We start from the raw sequence: 20,239 nt of genomic DNA, 5'->3' as shown, positions 1-20,239 counted from the left end.
GTTCCTATTCTACCACTTACCTTGTGCTTGTTGCTGTAATCCTCTGGTACATGGATTTCTCATCTATTAAAAGGGCCCAGTGCCTCTCTCAGGATTAGCACAAGGTTCAGATGTGATGGGATTGCACAGCTGGGAAGTGTTATTTGTCAATTTAATTTAATTACTGTAATCAGACCTTTCATGGGAGGCTCACTCTTCCAGTGTGCTATGGGAGAATATTTTCTGATCCCAGCTGTGGCCACTGTACATTTATTTTGGTTTAACCTATTATAGTAGCAACATAGAAATGTGTTTTCTTCTTACAGCCCCACCCTAACTCCCAATCCATCCAATAATAAATCATCTATTACAAAATACCAACGGTAAGCGTAAAGAATTTCCCTGGCTGGAACTCGTTTTTGGAACATGTTATCTTTGGCTGTAGAGACCTCCTATTTTGGGGGGGAAAGGGTGAGGAGGGAGCACCCTGCCGAACAGGCAGCATTAACAAACCAAATCTGTTCCATCACGCCTAACCTGCTGGGTTTACATTTCCTCTGACACATGTAAGGGGACCCTTTTCCCCACCTGACAGATAGGCCCCTTTGCACCTGCAGCACCTTTTCCACATAACCAGCTCAGGCATAAACATGAGCACCCGTTTCCTAAATCTGCATTATCTTTGCCTATTATAGCCATTGTTATTTTAGCTGCCAGTAATTATGAGCTTTGGGTTTTTGACTCGTTTGCTAGGCCACATGCCCTCATGGAAACTCTTACTTGTTCTGGAACATTTTTCATTCCAGGTCCTCTCACACTCTCCCCCCGCCCCTGCCCCTGGCTGGTGCAGGTTATCTATGTATGTGTTTCTATTTTGTATGTGATTCCTCCTAAGGCTGGGTCCCTCACTCTGACGTGAGCCTCTTCTGGTCACCATGGGCCAGTGTTTCTCACCCCAGGGGGCATCCAGCAATGTCTAGAGATGTTTAGGTTGTCACGACTGGTGTGGGGCACTATTGTCATTTGGCAATTGGAGGTTAGGACAGTGCAGAACATCCCATAATGCACAGGACAGCCTCTCACAAGAAAGCGTTTTCTGGTCCAAAACATTAGTGGTGGCAACGTTGAGAACCTCTGCCACAGACTGAGAAATAGCCTAAAACTCCTCAATTGGGGCACACGCACTCCACCACACTTGAATCTTATCCTAAGGGAAGTAGGGTAGGGTATTGGTTAAAAACTGGGGACTGAGAGGGACTTGGAATGAAATAGACCAGACCTGGGTGTCGTTCTGAGTTCACCACTGACCTGGGTTTAAATTCTAGAGCACTATTCATTAGCTGCATGACCTTGAGCAGAATGTTAGTTACCCTCTCTGAAGCTCAAGTTTCCCCATCTGTAGAACAGGTAAGAATCCTCACCTTGTGGGTATATCAGGACTCAAAAGCTCCCCTCACAGTACCCAGCACATACATTATTCCATTCATTCATTAGGCAGAATTGTTGAGGTCATACTCTGTGCCAGATGCTGATGAATCCATCAGTGGACAGAACAGATAGATGTCCTTGCCTCCATGGTGCTTACCTTCTATTGGGAGGAGAGAGACATGTCAGAAACAAAGAGGCAGTGGTATCATATAGCACATGGTAAGAAGGAGAAAAACAGCACAGGGAGATGGGGGGTGGGGAGCGTCACTGAAGGAATGTGGCTTTTCTCTAGCAGTAGTCACATGTGCATCCCTCAATTTCAATCCTCTTTTCTAATTGTGCTCAGTTGTATTAATGACTCATAGGTGTGTGGGTTGTGGTGTGTGGTCAGTGGCATTGTGAAACCCATTCATGGCTGGTGCCTCACTGGGCCAGCCAGCTGCTGACTGCATACCTGACCAGCATTCTTTATTTCTTCTTTGGGACTTTCCCCCTTTCTAAGTGGAGTCTTAAAAAGACAAAGTGTTTGTTTTAACCCAGCTTAATTAAAGGTATAAATCTGAAGTTTGCTTGGGTCAAAGAGCCACTGCAACAAGTGAGCAAATGTATTGCTTCTCCTTAACAAGATTTAAACTCCTAGGAGGCTGGGTCTTGTCTCACTGAAACTTTCCAATATGTGTAGCAGCAGCAGGCATGGCCTTCATAGTAGAAAGAGCTGAGTTTGGGGTCCAAACAGATCTGGTTGTAATCCTGCCTGGGCAAGTGCCTTAGCTCCCTGAGCCTCAGTTTCCTCATAAAATGGGAACAAATGCCTGCCTTGCAGCATGGTTGGTGAGGATCGGGGGGAACTCAGCAGAAATGCTAAGCTTGGGCAGGCACATAGTGGCCCCCTCTGTGACATTCCCCATCCCTTTCTCCTTAGTACCAGAGTCCAGCAATCACTAAGGAAACACAAAATGAGGAATTCTTAGCAATAGAGCTTACCTGGTAGAGCTCACACCTCTTTCTTCCCTCAAACTGCAACAGAAGAAAATCTCCAACTCTCTGGGAAATTTTTCAATAAATACATAAAAATATCCTCAGTCTCACATTCATAACATGAAACTGAAAGGAAGGAGGTATAGTTGTTTTTCCTATTAGATTAATAATAATATCCTGCTAATGAGAGTCTGGAAGAATTGCACTGTCATATCATATACCTTTCTGGGGACAGACTATTTGGAAGTCACTTTAGCAGCACATATCAAATATTGAAATGTTGATACTTCTTAAACCAAGGAATTCTACTTAAGAAATCTGTCTTATGGAAATACCAGCACAAATACATAACTGATGTTCACTGAGGTACTTTTTGTAATAGCTAGACTCTGGAAATGATCTTAATGGCCCTCAGCTAGAGTTTGAATGCATGTGGTCCATCCAGACCATGGGATACTAACTCTGCAGCCATTAAAAAGAATAAGTAACTTTGGGGGATGGAAATGTTTCGGAACTAGAGAAAGGTGATGGTTGCACAACATTGTGAATGTACCAAATAAAGGGCACTCAGTTGTTCACTTTGAAAATGATTAACTTTATATGTGAATTTCACCTCAATAAGTTAGTTTATTGAATTTATTGAGGAGGCACTGGTTAACAAGATTATAAAGGTTTCAGTATATGTTATTTTTTCAAGAGTGAGCCTTATAGTAGCATGGAAAGATGTTTTTGAATGAATATGTGGCCACAGCCATAGCAATGAGTACTTGCTAAAGAGAAAACATTCTGTTTTCTGCAAATGTTAGCAAATGTATAGAAAAGGTTTGGCAAGATCCAGAACAAGCTTAATAGCATTTACTTCTGGAAACTGGACTTGTAAAAAAATGAAGGGATTTGTGCTTGCTTTTGTATACTTTTATAATCTATGAAAATTTAAAGTTAACATAAATTACTTTCAAACTGGTGGTGGGGAGGGGGAAGTTTGAAGTCGGTCAGGCACTGAAACTAACAGGTGGGCCGTTGATTCTCTCAAGTGAAAGTGGAAAATGTCTTTCATTTTGAATCTTCTTTTTTGTGTGTTCCTCTCTTTCTGCTCTTCAACTTCCCTCTCCTCCCAGTCTGGCGTCAGAACCACTAACTGACATGAGTGAGTTATTTGATGACTCACTTTGCTTGTTTTGACCTTTCCGTGCCTGTGGCTAATTGATTCTGAGTGCTGGGGATCTGCAAGCATTAGTCTGGTCCCTGTTTTATAAGGGTCTATTTTCAAGAGATCACAAGGATTCGTAAGATACCATTACTGAACTGTGTACTTGGAGCAAGTACTTTCTTGACCAGCCCAGGGCTGGCCCTGCAATCATGAGCTCATTAACGAGCCCAGGAGCTCATGGACACCTGTGCCAGCCTCCGGAACTGTGTTGCTGCTTGCAAACAGAGCTTGCTTCCTATCGGTAATTCTTTGATGCCCCTTCGAATTTTCTTTTTACATTTTTCACTTACTCATTTTTCTTGAATTATAAAAATTTATAAACTGGAACAAAAATTACCAGTAATGTAATCAGGCAAAACAACAGAATTTTGTGGCATTCCCTTTATATTGTTGTTCTTGTGCATTTTTTTATAAAGTGTTCATATACAGATTTTTAAGGTTGATTTTACAAAGAAGGGATTTTTAGCTGTTAAAATTATCTCAGAATTGTCATAATGGTTAAATAATATTCTATAAAACAGATGAATTATAACTTATTTAACAATGCCCTTATGTTAATAGTCCTTTTAAAATTTACTTTTGTAAATGTATTGTTACACCTTGGCTACCTCATAATTTCTTAGCAATGATGGCACATATGTCACATGGAAAACCAGTTCCTATACTCAGGAAGTTTATAGTTCCTATACTCACTAAGTATAATAAAATGTGATTGTTACTATATTAGCAATATATCCAAATTGCTGTAAAAGATGATGAGAGAACATCGGTAAAGACTCCTAGAAGAGGTGTTTGAGTTATATCCTGAGGACAGTTAGGAGTTAACCAGGTAGGAAATGAACCTATTCAGAAAGAAAAAGCACAGCACATGGCAATGTGTGATGCATTTAGGGAATGGCAGATAGCCTAGTAGGGCTAGAGAAAGGGTGAGTGGCAGGAGGTGTTCCAAAATATATATATACTGTGGTCAGATTATAAGAGATATTATGTACCAAACTGCAAAGTTGGAACTTGACACCAAAAACCACACATATGTGGCCACAGCCATAGCAATGAGTACTTGCTAAATAAGAATGTGGTTTTTGAGCACAGCAGCACCTCATTGCTTTAGCCAAGTTTCCAGTTAAGTATGTTGAAATCTTCTAGACTGAAGGCTGAATATGATGCACATAACTTTTTCCTTGACCATTTATATTTCTCAAGAGAAAGCACTGTGAAGGCTGCCCTCTGGCACACAAGGTCAGGTGGCACTGCTTGGAGGCGGGACCTCTTAGTTGGCAGCAACATAAGAACTTCCTGCCAAGATGGAGGCGTAGGTGGAAATACTGTACCTCCTCGCGCAACCAAAATTAAGGACAATAATGATTTAGAAAGAAAAACACAACCAGAACAGACAGAAAATTGAACTGTATGGAAGTCTGACAACCATTCAACCAGACCGGTAAGAGAGGCGGAGTTGGTGGCTGGCAGAGAGGGGTCTCAGCAGGAAAAGTTGGTGGCTGCCAAACCCAGGACTGCAGGCAGCTTTGGGCTGACCACGCTCACACATTCGCACACAGATAAACTATGCAAAAATGGGCAGCAAGACGGACTGCGCAACCCAGGGCTCCAGCACAGGAAAATAAAGCCTAAAAGCACTGATTGAAAAGGTGCCTGGAGAGACTTCTAGCCTCACAGGAGAATTTGTTGGAGAGACCCATAGGGTTCTAAAATGTACACAAGCCCACCCACCCAGGAACCAGCACCAGAAGGGCCCAATTTGCTTGTGGGAAGTGTCAGAGGTGACTGAAATCAGAGAGAGAGTGGAACAAGTGCCATTGTTCCCTCTCTGACCCCACACTCACATACAGCATGTCAAACCAGCAACTGAGTTGCCCTGCCCTGGTGAATACCCAAGGCTCCGCCCCTCATACATAACAGGTACGACCTAACCAAAAAAGTATGGCTTAAACAGAAGAACAAATCAAAGCTCCGGAGCCAATACTTCTAAGCAACCAAGAGATAGCCAACCTATCAGATTCACAGTTCAAAATACTGGTGATCAGGATGCTCACAGAATTGGTTGATTTTGGTCACAAATTAGATGAAAAAATGAAGGCTACGCTAAGTGAAATAAAGGAATATGTACAGGAAACCAATAGTGATGGGAAGGAAACTGGGACTCAAATCAATGGAGTAGACCAGAAGGAAGGAAGAAAGAAACAATCAAACAGAAGAGAATGAAGAAACAAGAATTCAAAAAAAAAGAGGAGAGGCTTAGGAACCTCCAGGACATCTTTAAATGTTCCAACATCTGAATCATAGGGGTATCAGAAGGGGAAGAGGAAGAGCAACAAGTGGAAAAGTTATTTGAACAAATAATAAAGGAGAACTTCCTCAATCTGGTGAAGGAAATAGACTTCCAGGAAGCTCAGAGAGTCCCAAAGAAGTTGGACCCAAGGAGGAACACACCAAGGCACCTCAGAATTACATTACCCAAGATTAAAATGAAGGTGAGAATCCTAGAAACAGCAAGAGATAAGGGGACAGTCACCTACAAAGGAGTTCCCATCAGACTATCAGCTGATTTCTCAAAAGAGACCTTGAAAGCAAGAAGGGGCTAGAAAGTATTCCAAGTCATGAATAGTACGGACCTACACCCAAGAATGCTCTATCCAACAAAGCTTTCATTTAGAATGGAAGGGCAGATAAAGTGCTTCCCAGATAAGGTCAAATTCAAGGAGTTCATCATCACCACGCCCTTATAAGAAATGTTAAAAGAACTCATCTAAGAAAAAGAAGATAAAAAATATGAACATTTGTAAAATGACAACAAACTCACAGGTATTAACAATTGAACCTAAAAACAAAAGCAAGCTAAGTGGACAGCTAAAACAGGAGCAGAGCCACAGAAATGGAGATCACATGGAGGGTTAGCAACAGGGGAGTGGGAGGAAAAGGGGAAAAGGTACAGAGAATAAGTAGCATACATGGTAGGTAGAAAACAGACAGGGGAGAGTAAGAATAGTATGAGAAATGTAGAAGCTAAAGAACTTATAAGTATGACACATGGACATGAACTAAAGGAGGGAATGTGGGCAGGAAGGGGGTGTGCAGGGTGGAGGGGAATGAAGTGGGGAAAGGGGACAACTATAATGGCATAACCAATAAAATACATAAAGAAAATTTTTTAAAAAAGGATAGCATTGTGGTAGCATCTGTCAGCCACAAGGGTGCCCTTTGGGTAGTTAGACCATCTGAAAATCTACGGGGACCTCTTTGGAAAATATGAAAATCACTCAGGGACATGCATTATTTACTTGGTATTTAGTGTATATAATACTTGGTACTTTTCAAGTTGATAGAACCTCAGCTGAAATGATTGTACACAAAAAGGGGAATGTATTAGCTCGTTAGTCTAAGAGAGGCTCTGACTGGCTTCAAGCATGGTGGGGTCCAGGAACTCTAATTGTGTTGGTGAAGGATGTTCCCTCCCTCACTCCATTGCTGTCTCTCTCCATCCTCCATTCTGTGTGTCCCTTTATTCTCTCCTTTATCAGACAGATTCTTCTTTGTGATCAAAGAGAGTTGCTGCAAGAAACTTCTGCTTATATTAACTCTTGAGTTCACAATCCCAAAAGAATAGAGTCTTTCACTGCTTCCATAGTTCATGTAAAAAATTTCAGGGAATCACATGCCTCTGCCAGAAACAGGGTGGAGGAGTGCTCTGATTGGTTAGGTCTGGGGAGCCCAACTAAACTGAAACAGGACACACAAGGATAGTGGGGTTCTGTTCATAGAAAGAGGGGGAGTAGGAGTACTAGTCAGAATTTTATAAAGGACATCCACTACCGTTAATTGTCATTCTTCTGAGAAGTGGGAATGTTTAATGGAAAACAGTAGAGCCCATTGCATGTCAGAGCTGCCTTTGTGTGTGTTCTTGTGCTTTACCCAGGACACTCCCAGCACCTATGTGAAAGCAGCCCCTTGCCCAACTTTCCTTGGCATGTAGGCTCAAGACAATGCCCTCCTTCCCAAAAGGCCTTGCAGTATTGTCCTGTCTTTCTTGCAGATTTCTGATTTATGTCCTGTTAGGGAAAGAAAGCTGCTCAAATGATCCACCCAGTCCTGTTGCTGTGCCTGTAACAGTTTGTTTTTCTTATTGTTCAGCGTTCCATTAGCTTCCGTAGCGAGAGCCGCCCTGACATCCTTGGCCCCCGCCCCTGGTCCAGAAATGCCGCCCCTTCAAGCACCAAGCGGCGAGACAGCAAGCTGTGGAGTGAGACCTTCGATGTGTGCGTCAATCAGATGCTCACGGCCAAGGAAATCAAACGTCAGGAGGTAGGCTTGGGGCCCACGGCGTTGGCTCCTGGAGGCAGGAGCACTGCAGGCGACCTGGGGTCTACACAGAGTCTCCAAATCAATTTTCCATGGCATTTGTAGAAGGAGGACAAATGTGGGGCCAGAGCTTTTAAGGAACTGAGACACCAGCATTCAGCTGGATGAGTGTGGCCCCTGCTTTAAAAAAGCAACGGAGGTGAAAATCTGAATTTACAAAGAAGATGAATTGGGGACAGTCTATTTAGGATCCTGGAGTTTACAAAAATGATCATAATCATTTCGTTGTATTTTGACACAACTTCTAGAATATTTTTAAATATTCCGTTAATGAAACTTTGATTGATTCCATTTTGCGGAAAACTTTTCCAGGGAATGCAGTTAATTTCATTCTCTACAAGTTTTCTGTATCAACATCCCTAAATGGCTGTGGTGATATTACCCTTTATAGAGAGTTTGTCACATGCCAGGCTGTACTAAGCACTTCAAATGCGCATCATGTAGTGAAATCCTTGGAAACATATATTTCTGTGGAGAACTTGACATTGGAAAAGGGAGTACTTGAAAGCTTTCTAGGTTATGACTCAGCAGTTCTTCTCTAGGAATTGTCTACATAGCACACTTATCCACAAATGAAAAGATGTAAATGTAAGATTATTCATCACAGTAATTTATAATAGTGCCAGCAAGAGCCTGAACATCTATTATCAGGGACTGTTAATAATAATGCCATACATAGAATATTGTGTAGGTGTAAAAAAGGCACAAAAAAGCACTGATGTGTATGAATGGCTAAGTGGATAAAGCAGGACACAACACAGGGTGTCAAGCATGCTACCATTTCTGTAAAAGAAGAAGGAAAATAAATGTGGGTGTATATGTATATATTTGCTTGTAAAACATTAAAACATTTCTGGAAGGACACACAGGAACTGATACCATTGTTGCCTCCTCAGAGGGGAACTGTGTGGCTGGAAGGAGGAGATGAGAGGGAAGGTTTTCACCAAGTATGAATTGGGGCACTTTACATTTTGAACCATGTCAATGTGTTATCTATTAAAAATGAATAAATGAAGCAATTGTTTGCACCAAAAATAGTCTATGAGGAAATATGGGAAAATCTTAATAATGGTTAACAAGATGGTATTATGGGCATTTAAATTTTTTCTCCTTATGCTTTTCTGTGTTTTAATAGTTTTATATGCACACTCTTAACATTTCCCAAATGTTAAGAGTGTGCATATATTTCTTGCGCAGTCTAATAGTGGGAAGGAAGGAGGGAAGGATCAATTCTGCAGATGAGGACATTAACAAGGCACAGTAAGCACAAGGTCACCCAGCTAGAAAATAACAAAGCTAGCTTTTGACCTCAGGCCCTGTCTTAATCCAAAGCCCGTGGTCTTCATGGTGACACCTCATTGTCCCACTGCAGGTAACTGACTGTGGCCTATCCCAGTGTGGGGTTCTGCAATTTTCCTCTTCTGGGGGTCACATCTGGTCAGCCAGGCAGTCAGGCCTGTGTACATGAGCTCTAGTGAAACAGATGTATAAGGACATCTAAAGAAGGTCCAAATAAAGGCTAGTTAATTATATTGCGCCAATCCACTTGCTGGTTTTGATAATGCTCTATAGTTATGTAAGATGCCGCCATTAGGAAAAGCTGAGTAATCCATGTATAGGACCCCTCTGTACTGTTTTCATAACTTCTCATGTGAGTCTGTAATTTTTTCTAAATAAAAGGTTAAACAGAACAGAGTATCAGGAGGGCATGGTGTGGAGGCTTTACTGGGCCTCAGGAGGATCCTACACCATGTACTGGCCCCCAGTGAGCGTTCTGCCTCCACCAGCTTTGTTGGAGAGCACACTTGCCCTGCACTCCACCATCCCCAAGAATGGAGGGTATTCTCCATCCTGCTTACTTCTTCCCTGTAGTCTGAAGAAATTGTAGTAGTCCCTTAACTAGCACCACAAATATGTAGTCTTTTGATAATGTAACCTTTGCCAACAGTTTAGATTCCCAGAGGAAAGTGAGTGTTCTGCACACCATAGCTCTTAAATTATGATAGCCTAATAGAGCCAAATTAGAAATGGTCTCTTTACATGCTCTTGCAGGTAGCTAATTTCTATAATTTTATTTATTGTACAGTGTAGGGCTAAGAAGTAGTTTAGAGTGAGTTAACTTCACCAGATATTTAGAGTGGTAAAATAATAGATTCTTCCTATAATCCTAGCCTTAGCACAAGTGGCTGATGGGACTAGAACTTTCTGTCCAGATTCACCTCTTGTTGAGTAGAAGGAAGACCAATTATGATGGCCCAATTAATAATGCTGCCATGTCCATCACTGAGAACAGACCCCGAATCATTTATCATGATTGTCACTCACAAAAAACTCGTATCTGTGGCTCAAACTGTAATTATTTTACCTAAAATAGTTCCCTCTTGGTTGGCTGCATCAAAGTCCTACAACATGAAAGATGACTTGAATTGGAAACATATGTGGTGCCTCTTTATCCCACAAACAGATAAGCACATTGTACAGAAGTTTTGCAAAATCTTTTCTTCAGAGCTTTTAGCCACTAGATGCATTTGCTGCAGATTAACTTAACTTTTTAAGAATTTTTAAAAAATACTTGAGAAGTAAATAGATTGGGAGCTTTGAGACTGGAACCAGTGCTGTTTGTTCTTATAAATGAAAGATTTCAGTGGATGTGTTTTCTCTTTTCTTATAGGCAATCTTTGAGCTTTCCCAAGGAGAAGCAGACTTGATAGAGGACTTGAAGTTGGCAAAAAAGGTAAATTTAAATCCAGTGGTCATTTCAGTCCCCTCATATTTTTTTCCCTCTGGGTAATTTCATAATTCCAAGACTGTGGTTTATGAGCACCCTTTATGACTAAGGTAATCCAAAATTGAGAAGAACCTGCACAACCCAAGCAGTGGGGAAAATGGCTCAAAACAAGAAGGCTTCCGAACCTGGCACTGTTAGGGCTTCTCCTCTGCATGTTTCTGATGCACCTCAAAGAATACTGCAGTTTAATCAGAAAACGTCTATGGAGGTCTGGCTTTACGTGTGTTTTGGTGTCCTAGAAGCTCCATGGGCCTGGCCTCCTTATCCACCAGAGAGAATGTGTGGGTGGTCTGAAACTGGAACTGTGTCTTAGAAATAAAGTCATTTGAATCTCAAAAGTGGATAAAATGGTTAAGTGAGTCAGTTGCATACTGTCGTGTGAGTTAGGGTCTTTTATATGGCAATATGGTTTTTAATCATGTTGTGTGTGGGAATGTGGATGAAACCCATGCCTTTGTGTCCTGTACGGTGTTGACAGCAAACCTTCCTCAGAAGCTTCCAGTGACCCGTTCCCCCTGCACCCCTCAGGGAGGCTAAAATCTAGATTCCTTCACCTGATATCACAGCTTCCTCAAAGAATCACAGGAGTGGAAAGATACCTCCCTTATTTTAAGTGTTCCTTAGCCCAACTTTCTGCTCATATGAAGTCCCATCTGTAACATTCCTGAGACATGGCCAAGAAACTGAGTTTTAGACAGGGTGGGAAGAAGAGGAAGACAGGGAGAACATCGAACTCTAGTAGATAGTTTGCTCTTCACAGGTGCAGCTCCTTTCTGCATCAAGATTGCCCAAACTCAAGTGCCATTAGGATGTTTCACTGCCATTCTTTTGCTTATGGTAGTCCTACCTTCTGGAAACCCTTCCCTTTTCTTTCAGCCATCCACATCTACTCATCCTCTAGGAATGAGCTCAAATCTCAGTTTATTCTTCAACAATATTTACTGCCTCCTTCTCTAGGCCAAGCAGTTCGCCTTTAAAATTTCCCTTGTCCACTCCAGCTTTCATTCTCTGACCCTCTAGAACAGTTATGATTTGATAGAGTTTTGCTGCCATGTGACATCTTATATTTTTAATCTTGAACTATTTCTTAAACGTATTTAAATTTCCATGCGTTTTTCTTACTTTCCAATTAACTTTATAAATCTCCTTGAAGGCAGGGACTATGCCATTGAGCCTTTGTAATCTATTACAGTGCCCTGGGAATAATTGTATATTCTTATTGTTTGTCCTTAATAAGAGATGGTAATACAGTTAATTTTTAAAACATACAAATCAAATCTGCTCTATACTTAGGATGTGTGCCCTTTCCTAGATGTATGATGTACTTTGTAAAGCTCTGTAAAAATCTAGTTTGGTTTATCAAAACCACGAAAAGCCCAGACCGCGCTGGATTCCCATCTGCTCCAGCCACACCCCACGCCCATCTGCTGTTTCTGCAGCATTATTAGAGAAGTTGGTGGGGAGAGCCAACTGTTTCATAATTCTGTAGGGCCTCTCAGAAGCTATTTACATGAACAATGTACTTCCTCTGATTTAAATGTTTGTTGCCATCTCTGTGGTTCCTCTGCAGGCCTATCATGACCCCATGCTGAAACTCTCCATAATGACAGAACAGGAGTTGAATCAAATTTTTGGAACACTGGACTCTCTAATTCCTCTACATGAAGGTATAATTTTGTTCCCAGAATGAGTTTTGACTTGTAGCCTTAATTGAGTTGTCTTATACAAGTCATGATTATATAATAATGTGAGTAACCCAGAATCTACTTCCAGCCTTGTTCATATTTAAATGCCTAACAAAATACTTGTTCTCTTTGTTTGCCAGAGCTCCTTAGTCAGCTTCGAGAGGTCCGTAAGCCTGATGGCTCAACTGAACACGTTGGTCCTATCCTCGTGGGCTGGGTAAGAAAAGTTCTCTGGTCTTGATGGAAGATAAATATAAATATTTTATATGGAGTTTCATTTTAGCTAGACTTTTTGTTATTAGCACACACTGGTTTCACACTAGAAAAAAAGCAAATCCCTAGTAAAATTTATCATTATAGTTAAAGCTTTATATCTTAAAGCATGGGAAAAATTTTTTATTACAAATTTACTGCATTTAAAGATAACATGCCTTTTTGCAATAAAAGAAAGTAAGATTAGTTAATGTTCAATTCAGGCCTATTACTAATAGAATTATTACCAACTCTATCCTAGTAAAAATGTAGGGACATATTCCTGTCCATCATCATGCAAAAGCTTTTATCAGGCTATCAAAACACTTTCATGGTCAAGTGTAGTTTCATAAACAAAGTGATAAGTAAATGTTGTTCATGTTTAACATATATCTGAGCCTGAGTAATTTCCGAGGATACCTGAAGTCTCTGCTGAGTACTATGCTGAGTATTCATCCCAGTTCATAACTCTTTTTCTTTCCTAATTAAAGAAATCAGCTATGACCTAAATTTATGGTCCTGGGATGAATTTGTGTTTTATTGGGCACATAGGTGGTTGTTCACTTGTCTGATTTATTGTAGGCCAGGCATATACTCTCTATTTTGCCACAGTCCCCATCACTCCTGTGGTATGCTTCTGTCTCCTTCTGTGAGTCCTTGAGTGTTCCACCCCAGTTCCAGGTGTTTTCCATTGGTTATGATGCAGGTAACAAAAACGGATTATTTTGATGACTTTTTCCAGGCAGGATTAGGTCTCTCATCCTTCGGACCCACACAGTGGTCTAGAAAAATAGGCAGATAGTGCCCCAACAGCAAGTATTGTAGTCATTCCGTTGTTAGAGAGTGTTGTGAAGGTTATAAATTCTATTCACCATATGAGTTCTCCTTATCCAGTTCCATTTTTACTTGTATTTTAACCTTCCTAAAACCCAGTAATTCCTAAGTTTTGACAGTGATCCCTTGGATTAACTTATGCTTCTCAATTACTGCTTTTCTTCAGAACTTTGAAGGTTTCATGACTTAGCTAGCTTTAGTTCAGGAGTCAATTTTAGCACTGAGGCTGAAATATGCCAAGGGTTTCTGAAAGGCAAGTAATGATGTAAAATGAATAATTTAGCAAATGTGCTTTAATAATTCAGGAGCGGTCATTCATCTTATATTTTTGACTTTCATTTTATTATAAGCCGTGGTAGATGTTTTAACTTCTTTAGCCCACAAAGAAATTTTTCTAAAGAGTAATACAGCTGGAGACAGAGAAGGTGTAATGAGAAGAGAGGGTGTGCCTCACTGTGCTTAGACTTCTGAGTCTGTGGACTGCTTTGATGGGAGCCAAGGGGACAGTGAGGCCGCACTCCACAATTAGCATGGTGACTGCCCTGTTTCTGATCAGATGGCAGTATGGTTTCCTTAGACACCAGTATACAAATTGTCAGTGTGTACCAGAAGCAAAGCTGTAGTCATTTGCCTTTCTATTAACTTTATCCTGAATGAAATGTTTGTTGCTTTTACTAGAAAATCGGTTTGATCTGGGGGGTAGCTTTTGCAGTCCTGTTCTGTACATACCCAAAGGAAGGGAGACCGTGCTGCCTCATTGCTATCTGGACCCTTCAGACATCAAATAGGGACTTGCAGCTTGAGGAGCAGCCTAAAATTAAACAACTGGCCCATTGTTACCAGACCCCATGAGAAACAGTCCTTATTTATCAGGCCTGACGAGCTATTAAATGTTTTCCCTCTTTTAACTGCAGATGTGTTTGTGTGGGTGGGAACTGTAAACCAACGGGTACATCTGTTTGAGTTCTGGTCTTTTTAACAGAACAAAATAAACATCTTAGTGGGCTTTGAATGAAAAAAGTCAGAGCCCATTTGACCCTTGAAAAATTGATTTATTTCCCCCTAAAGGAAAAAGTAGAAAAAAGTGAAAACAAATCTTTTAAACAAGTGAGCCTCCCAGTTGGGTTAGCCCTGCCCAGTCCTTTCGACCTTAGAATGAATCAATGACTTTTACTTTGAAGACCTTAAACAGAGTGGTGATTTTCTTTTTTCAAGAAATCACCCCGGTTACTAAGGATCCCTCTCCCTGATGGGTCAGCCTGCTCTCATAAGCCTCCCCTGTCATAAAGAAACAACTTCCCAAGTGACTTATCTTTGTGCTAACGTTTTTTTTCAGTAATAAAATAATTTATAAGCTCTTCAGGGCAGCAAGTTCTCGTGTTAATTTGGGTTCTGATTAAATTTTTAATTCTAAAGAGAGAGGCAGGGTACATGGAAGCGTATAGATTTGTTCTGTCACTTTTCACAATGTTAGGGAGATAGAAAGAATTTCTAAAGAAAAAGTGAGAGTTTCCCTCATAAATTCTTTCTTGATAGTCTATTTAAAGAGATGGTGAGTTCAGAGCTTTGGGGGTAGGTTGTGGAGAGAACACTCTTCAAACCGGTTTTGTCTCCAGCTGAGCAAGTAGTTTTGCTTCTCTAAACCACAATTTCTCCAATAAAAATATTCTAGGGATAGGTAGTAGTAATAGCTAGTACTTACTGATTCTTAACCAGGAGCCAAGCTCATGCTACACTTTTTATCTGCCTTATTTCATTAGAGGAAAGGAAGACATGTGCATTTTATAAGTGGAGAAACTGAGGCTCAGAAAGATCACCTTACTAATAACTGTCAGAGCTAGGCTTTGAACATGATTCTCCCTGGTTCCCGGATCTTTCTTCTTAACCACTGTGCTATCTGTTGCCTCTCTCATTTCATATAAGTACACATGTATGTAGTTGCGAAGCAAGATGTGTATATTCTTCATTTCTTATTTAATTATAGATCACCTGTGGTCTTCTCTAATCAGTGGGCTGAGCCAATAGCCTTTCAGGTCATGCCTAGGAAATGAGCACTTTGTTAGGTGTGAACACAGGACCAGAGGTGGATTTGGTTGCCATGGCAGCAGGGCTGGCAGGATCACAGATAGTAATGGCCCATTGACAGTGAGCAGCAGTGTCTTTGGGGGTTTCTCACTAGTTTACACCCGATGATTACTGCCGATTTGTCTCTCTATAATGAAAACATTGGACATTTCCAGGTCTCTTTAAAAGACAAGGAAGTGGAAATGAAATTGGGAGGGCCTAAGGCTCATTTTAATTAACTCTGAAAATGTAAATTACTAGCCACAGTACCACATCTGGAGGGGGTTGTGTCAGTACCAATTACTATCAAATACAAGTTTGAGGAAAGAATTTCTGCAGCTTTTTTAAAAACACAAATAGAGGTTTTTCATAACACCTAAGGAAGGTAGACATTTACAAGGAATGTTAAACTCAACAGTGAACTTTTAAAACATTACTTCCTTGGCATCTTTTTCTGGTTTAAGTCACTGAGAAAATAATTTGAGTAAGACATGTGAAAGAAACAGCAGAATATTTAAACTTTGACCCATTATTCAGATGCTGCCACCATTTATTTTCAAGCTGTGTTCCCAAACCGTCAAATATTACCTAATCTGGTAATCCATTAACATACATTATTTGTTCATTCAGAATACGAACTTTGCTGTATAGTAAGTGCAAAGTACTGAGGTTGCAGACATGTGTTGTACTGAACCCCCTGCAGAGCAGGTGTTGTGGTGAATGTGGCTTTGTAATCACAGGGAGAGAAGCACACAGCAGGGCCATTGACTGCATTTTATTGCCTCGGTTAACATTCAGTAGCTGACAGTACAGGCATTAGGAGACGTGGTCTTGGGTACCAGTGAGAGGGAGGAGTGGAAAAGGGAGATGAGCAACCTTTTCCCTGAGTCTCTGACTGTTTGCATGATTTGACTGATGGAACATGTCAGAAATTAGTATTTTGCTGGAAGGGAGATAGTGGAGTTGGAGTGTTCCAAAATTTTAAAGCTTAAATTGCTTTTTGCATGGTATTGTGATGTTAACCATTGGGTAGAGCCAAGGATGATTTCTGCCCTGTCAGAACTAATTTAAAAGATTTTACTAAATGCTTCTTGCATCTAATTTTTTACTAATTATACTTTTGCTTTAAGTTGTTGGCGTTCTTTATAATTGGTCTGCCTTGGACTCAGTTAACCTTAAGCTCACGTAGAGGTGCTTGCACCAAGCCGTGCCAAGGGTTGGGCTGTGGAGTCTGAATCCTTACTTTCTTTTATGTCACAAAGTCTTCTAGACATATTTCTTATGAATAATTTTTAAAGAAATTCCTTTTTTTTAATAGGAAGCTTTCCACTCCTCAGATATTTTTGTAAACTATAGGCACATGAAATTATTTTAGTTCTTTTGTTTCTAGCTTAGACTGGCCAAAATGCAAACAAATATAGGACAGGGATCTAAACAATCAAGAAAATAAACATGTAACTAAGAGAATTAGTTTGTGCAAGCAAACCACTGCCTGAAAAAAATGTTCATTACCTGCCATTTTGGAGATTCCATTAGTCTGTATCCTCCAGCCTTGGAGATGAAGAGTGTTTTCCAGGCCTAGAGACCTGTTCAGGTTTTGTTCAGTCCCAACAAGTGATGTTACCTTGTAGCTTCAGTTATTTTAACACTCCAACACTCTCTGACATTCCTTTCTCAGCTGCCTTGTCTTAGCTCCTATGACAGCTACTGCAGCAATCAAGTAGCCGCCAAAGCTTTGCTGGACCACAAGAAACAAGATCACAGAGTCCAGGATTTCCTCCAGCGATGTTTAGAATCCCCCTTTAGCCGCAAACTTGATCTCTGGAATTTTCTTGATATTCCGAGAAGCCGCCTGGTAAAATACCCTCTGCTTCTTCGAGAAATCCTGAGGCACACACCAAATGATAACCCAGATCACCAGCACCTGGAAGAAGCTGTAAGTTTGGTTTTTTCTCTCTTGCTGTGATGTTTTCCCTGTGTAATGGTAGAGAATTAGGTAAATGGGTGAATGAGGGGTCCTTGGGTGCGCAAGATTCAGGAATCTTGGGTTCCAGATTTGGCTGTGCCATCAACCATGTTTTAATTTTGCAAGTTACTTCTCTCTCTGCCTCGCTTTCTTAGCCTATAACATATAGTCTTTATAAGAAATGCACTCTGCTGTCCCTTTGTTCTTTTTTAGATTTTATTGATTGTGCTTTTACAGTTGTCCCAATTTTTCCCATTGTCTCTCACCCCACATAGCACCCTCTTGATTCCCTCAAGCAAACCCCACACAATTGTTCATGACCATATAAGTTCATGCATATAAGTTCTTTGGCTACTCCATTTCTTACACTGTTCTTAACATCCCAATGGCTATTCTGTAACTGCCTATTTGTACTTCTTAATTCCCTCACCTTCTCACCCATTCTTCCCCTCCCCCATCGCATGTGGCAACCATCAAAATGCTCTCGTATCCATGATTCTGTCTCTGTTCTTGTTTGCTTAGCTTGTTTTTTAGATTTAGTTGTTGACAGGTATGTATTTATTGCCATTTTATTGTTCATAATTTTGATCTTTTTTTCTTAGATAAGTCCCTTTGACATTTTATATAATAACGGTTTGGTGATGATAAGCTCCTTTACTTTTTTCTTATCTGGGAAGCTTTTTATGTGCCCTTCAATTCTAAATGATAGCTTTGCTGGGTAGATAAGCCTTGGCTGTAAGTCCCTGCTTTTCATGACTTTGAATATTTCTCGCCTGTCTCTTCTAGTCTGCAATGTTTCTTTTGAGAAATCAATTGAAAGTCTTATGGGAACTCCCCTGTAGGTAACTAACTGCATTTCTCTTGCCGTTTTAAAAATTTTCTTTCTCTTTAACCTTTGGCATTTTAATTATGATGTGTCTTGGAGTGGGCTTCTTTGAATCCATCTTGTTTGGGACTCTCTGTGCTTCCTGGACTTGCATGTCTATTTTCTTCACCAAATTAGGGAAGTCATCGTCCATTATTTTTTCAAATAAATTTCCAATTTCTTGCTCTTTCTCTTTTTCTGGTGCCCCTATGATGTGAATGTTGGACCTTTTGAGGTTGTCCCGGAGGCTGCTTACACTATCCTTGCTTTTTTAGTTCTTCTTTTTCTTGTTTTTCTGGTTGGTTGTTTTTCACTTCCTTATGTTCCAAATCAGTGATTTGATTCCTTGGCTTTATTTACTCTACTGTTGTTTCCCTGAAACAACTGTTATTGTTATTTCAATTTTTATGGAAACAAAAATTGTTTTTTATTTCAGTTAGTGTAAACTTCATTTCTTACTGGATCTTTTTTATGCATTTAAGGTCCTCACTAAGTTCCTTGAGCATGCTTATAACCAGTGTTTTGAATTCTGCATCTGATAGATTGCTTATCTTCATTTTGTTTAGTTCTTCTTTCTGGAGTTTTGATCATTTTTTTCAATTAAATCACATTTCTTTATCTCTTCATTTTGGCAGCCTCCCTGTGTTTGTTTCTATGTATTAGATAGAGCTGCTATGACTCCCCATCTTGGTATCATGGCCTAATGTAGTAGGTATCCTGTAGGGACCAGTGGCACAACCACCCCTGTCACCCAAGCTGGGTGCTCGGTGTGCCTTTTGTGTGGATTGAATCTTGGCTCAACCTCTTGTAGTTGAGCCTTGGTTGCTGTTGGCAGGTCAATGGGAAGGATTTACCCAGGTCAATCAGTTGCAAGGATTGGCTGTGACCGCTGCCCACCAACCTCCACCCTCCGTGGAGGTTCAGTTATGCAGGGGCAGGATGGTCATGATCTGACTTGATCTGTATCTGTCCACTGGGTGTGCAGACCCTGGGATTTCCCCGATGATGCAAGCCAAGGTCAGCCCCCACCTATGTTTTGCCTGGGACCACCCTGCCTGAGCTATAGAGCAATCTGAGATGGCTGCTACTTGTGCTGGGCTTGTAGATTTCCAGGTGAAGCCAACCTATGAATCTAGGATGGCTGCTGCTACTGCCGTGCCTGGAGCCACTTAGCAAGGGACTGGGGCCTCACTGAGACCAGCTGTTACTTGTTTAAAAGGATTTGGGAAGTTGTGAAGCTTGAGCCAAGACCAGCCATTCATATAGAAAAGCTACTATTTACAGCTCTTCGTTGGGTGGGACAGAGCCTCAGGGGATCTCCAGAGTGGGACAAACAATGTTAGCCAGGTTGATGGAGTCTCAGATATGGCTCCTGCCTGCCAGCTCTGTGGTTCTGCCTGCCTTTCTGTCTGGGAGAAAACTGTCCCCTAGCTCTTGTCCTCATGCCAGCCACTTCATTTCCTCCCTGTGTGCAACTGGTGCCTTTCAAACTGCTACCCTGGTGCTTGAGCTCAAAGGGAGTGAGTCTGAGTCAGTTCCTGTGTGAGCTCTTTAAGAGGACCTGCTTGTGACTCTAGGAGTTTCTTCCACGGACTCAGTGCTCACTGGTATCTTCCTGGTACTGGTACCAGTACTGTGGGCTGAGGGAACTGGTGTGGGGCTGGGACTTCTCACTCCTAAGATATCCCTCCCAAATTTTTATCTACCACACATGGATGTGGAACTAATCCATTCTGCATTCCTACCCCTCCTGCCAATCTGAATGGATGTGGTTTAATTCCGTAGTTGTCAGACTTCTGTTCACCTCAATTTC

The 20,239-nt window shown here is 41.0% G+C and overlaps 1 protein-coding gene across 5 annotated transcripts in view; it reads left to right on the top strand.

Annotated features, from left to right (window-relative positions):
* The window catches only part of ARHGEF3 (Rho guanine nucleotide exchange factor 3), a 274,023-nt gene that overhangs the window by 240,914 nt on the left and 12,870 nt on the right, over positions 1–20,239 (top strand). For all 5 annotated transcript variants that reach the window (XM_037040715.1, XM_037040716.1, XM_037040717.1 and 2 more), the window contains 5 exons: positions 7,745–7,915; positions 10,644–10,706; positions 12,331–12,427; positions 12,586–12,662; positions 17,274–17,531. In XM_037040715.1, the coding sequence (XP_036896610.1) occupies positions 7,745–7,915; positions 10,644–10,706; positions 12,331–12,427; positions 12,586–12,662; positions 17,274–17,531 (666 nt within the window). The remainder of the gene's footprint in view (positions 1–7,744; positions 7,916–10,643; positions 10,707–12,330; positions 12,428–12,585; positions 12,663–17,273; positions 17,532–20,239) is intronic.

The sequence above is a fragment of the Sturnira hondurensis genome, unplaced genomic scaffold (genome assembly GCF_014824575.4).
Source record: "Sturnira hondurensis isolate 20B ecotype Veracruz unplaced genomic scaffold, ASM1482457v3 Scaffold0002840, whole genome shotgun sequence".
Classification (NCBI taxonomy): Eukaryota; Metazoa; Chordata; class Mammalia; order Chiroptera; family Phyllostomidae; genus Sturnira; species Sturnira hondurensis.
This window is presented reverse-complemented; position numbering and strand designations above follow the sequence as displayed.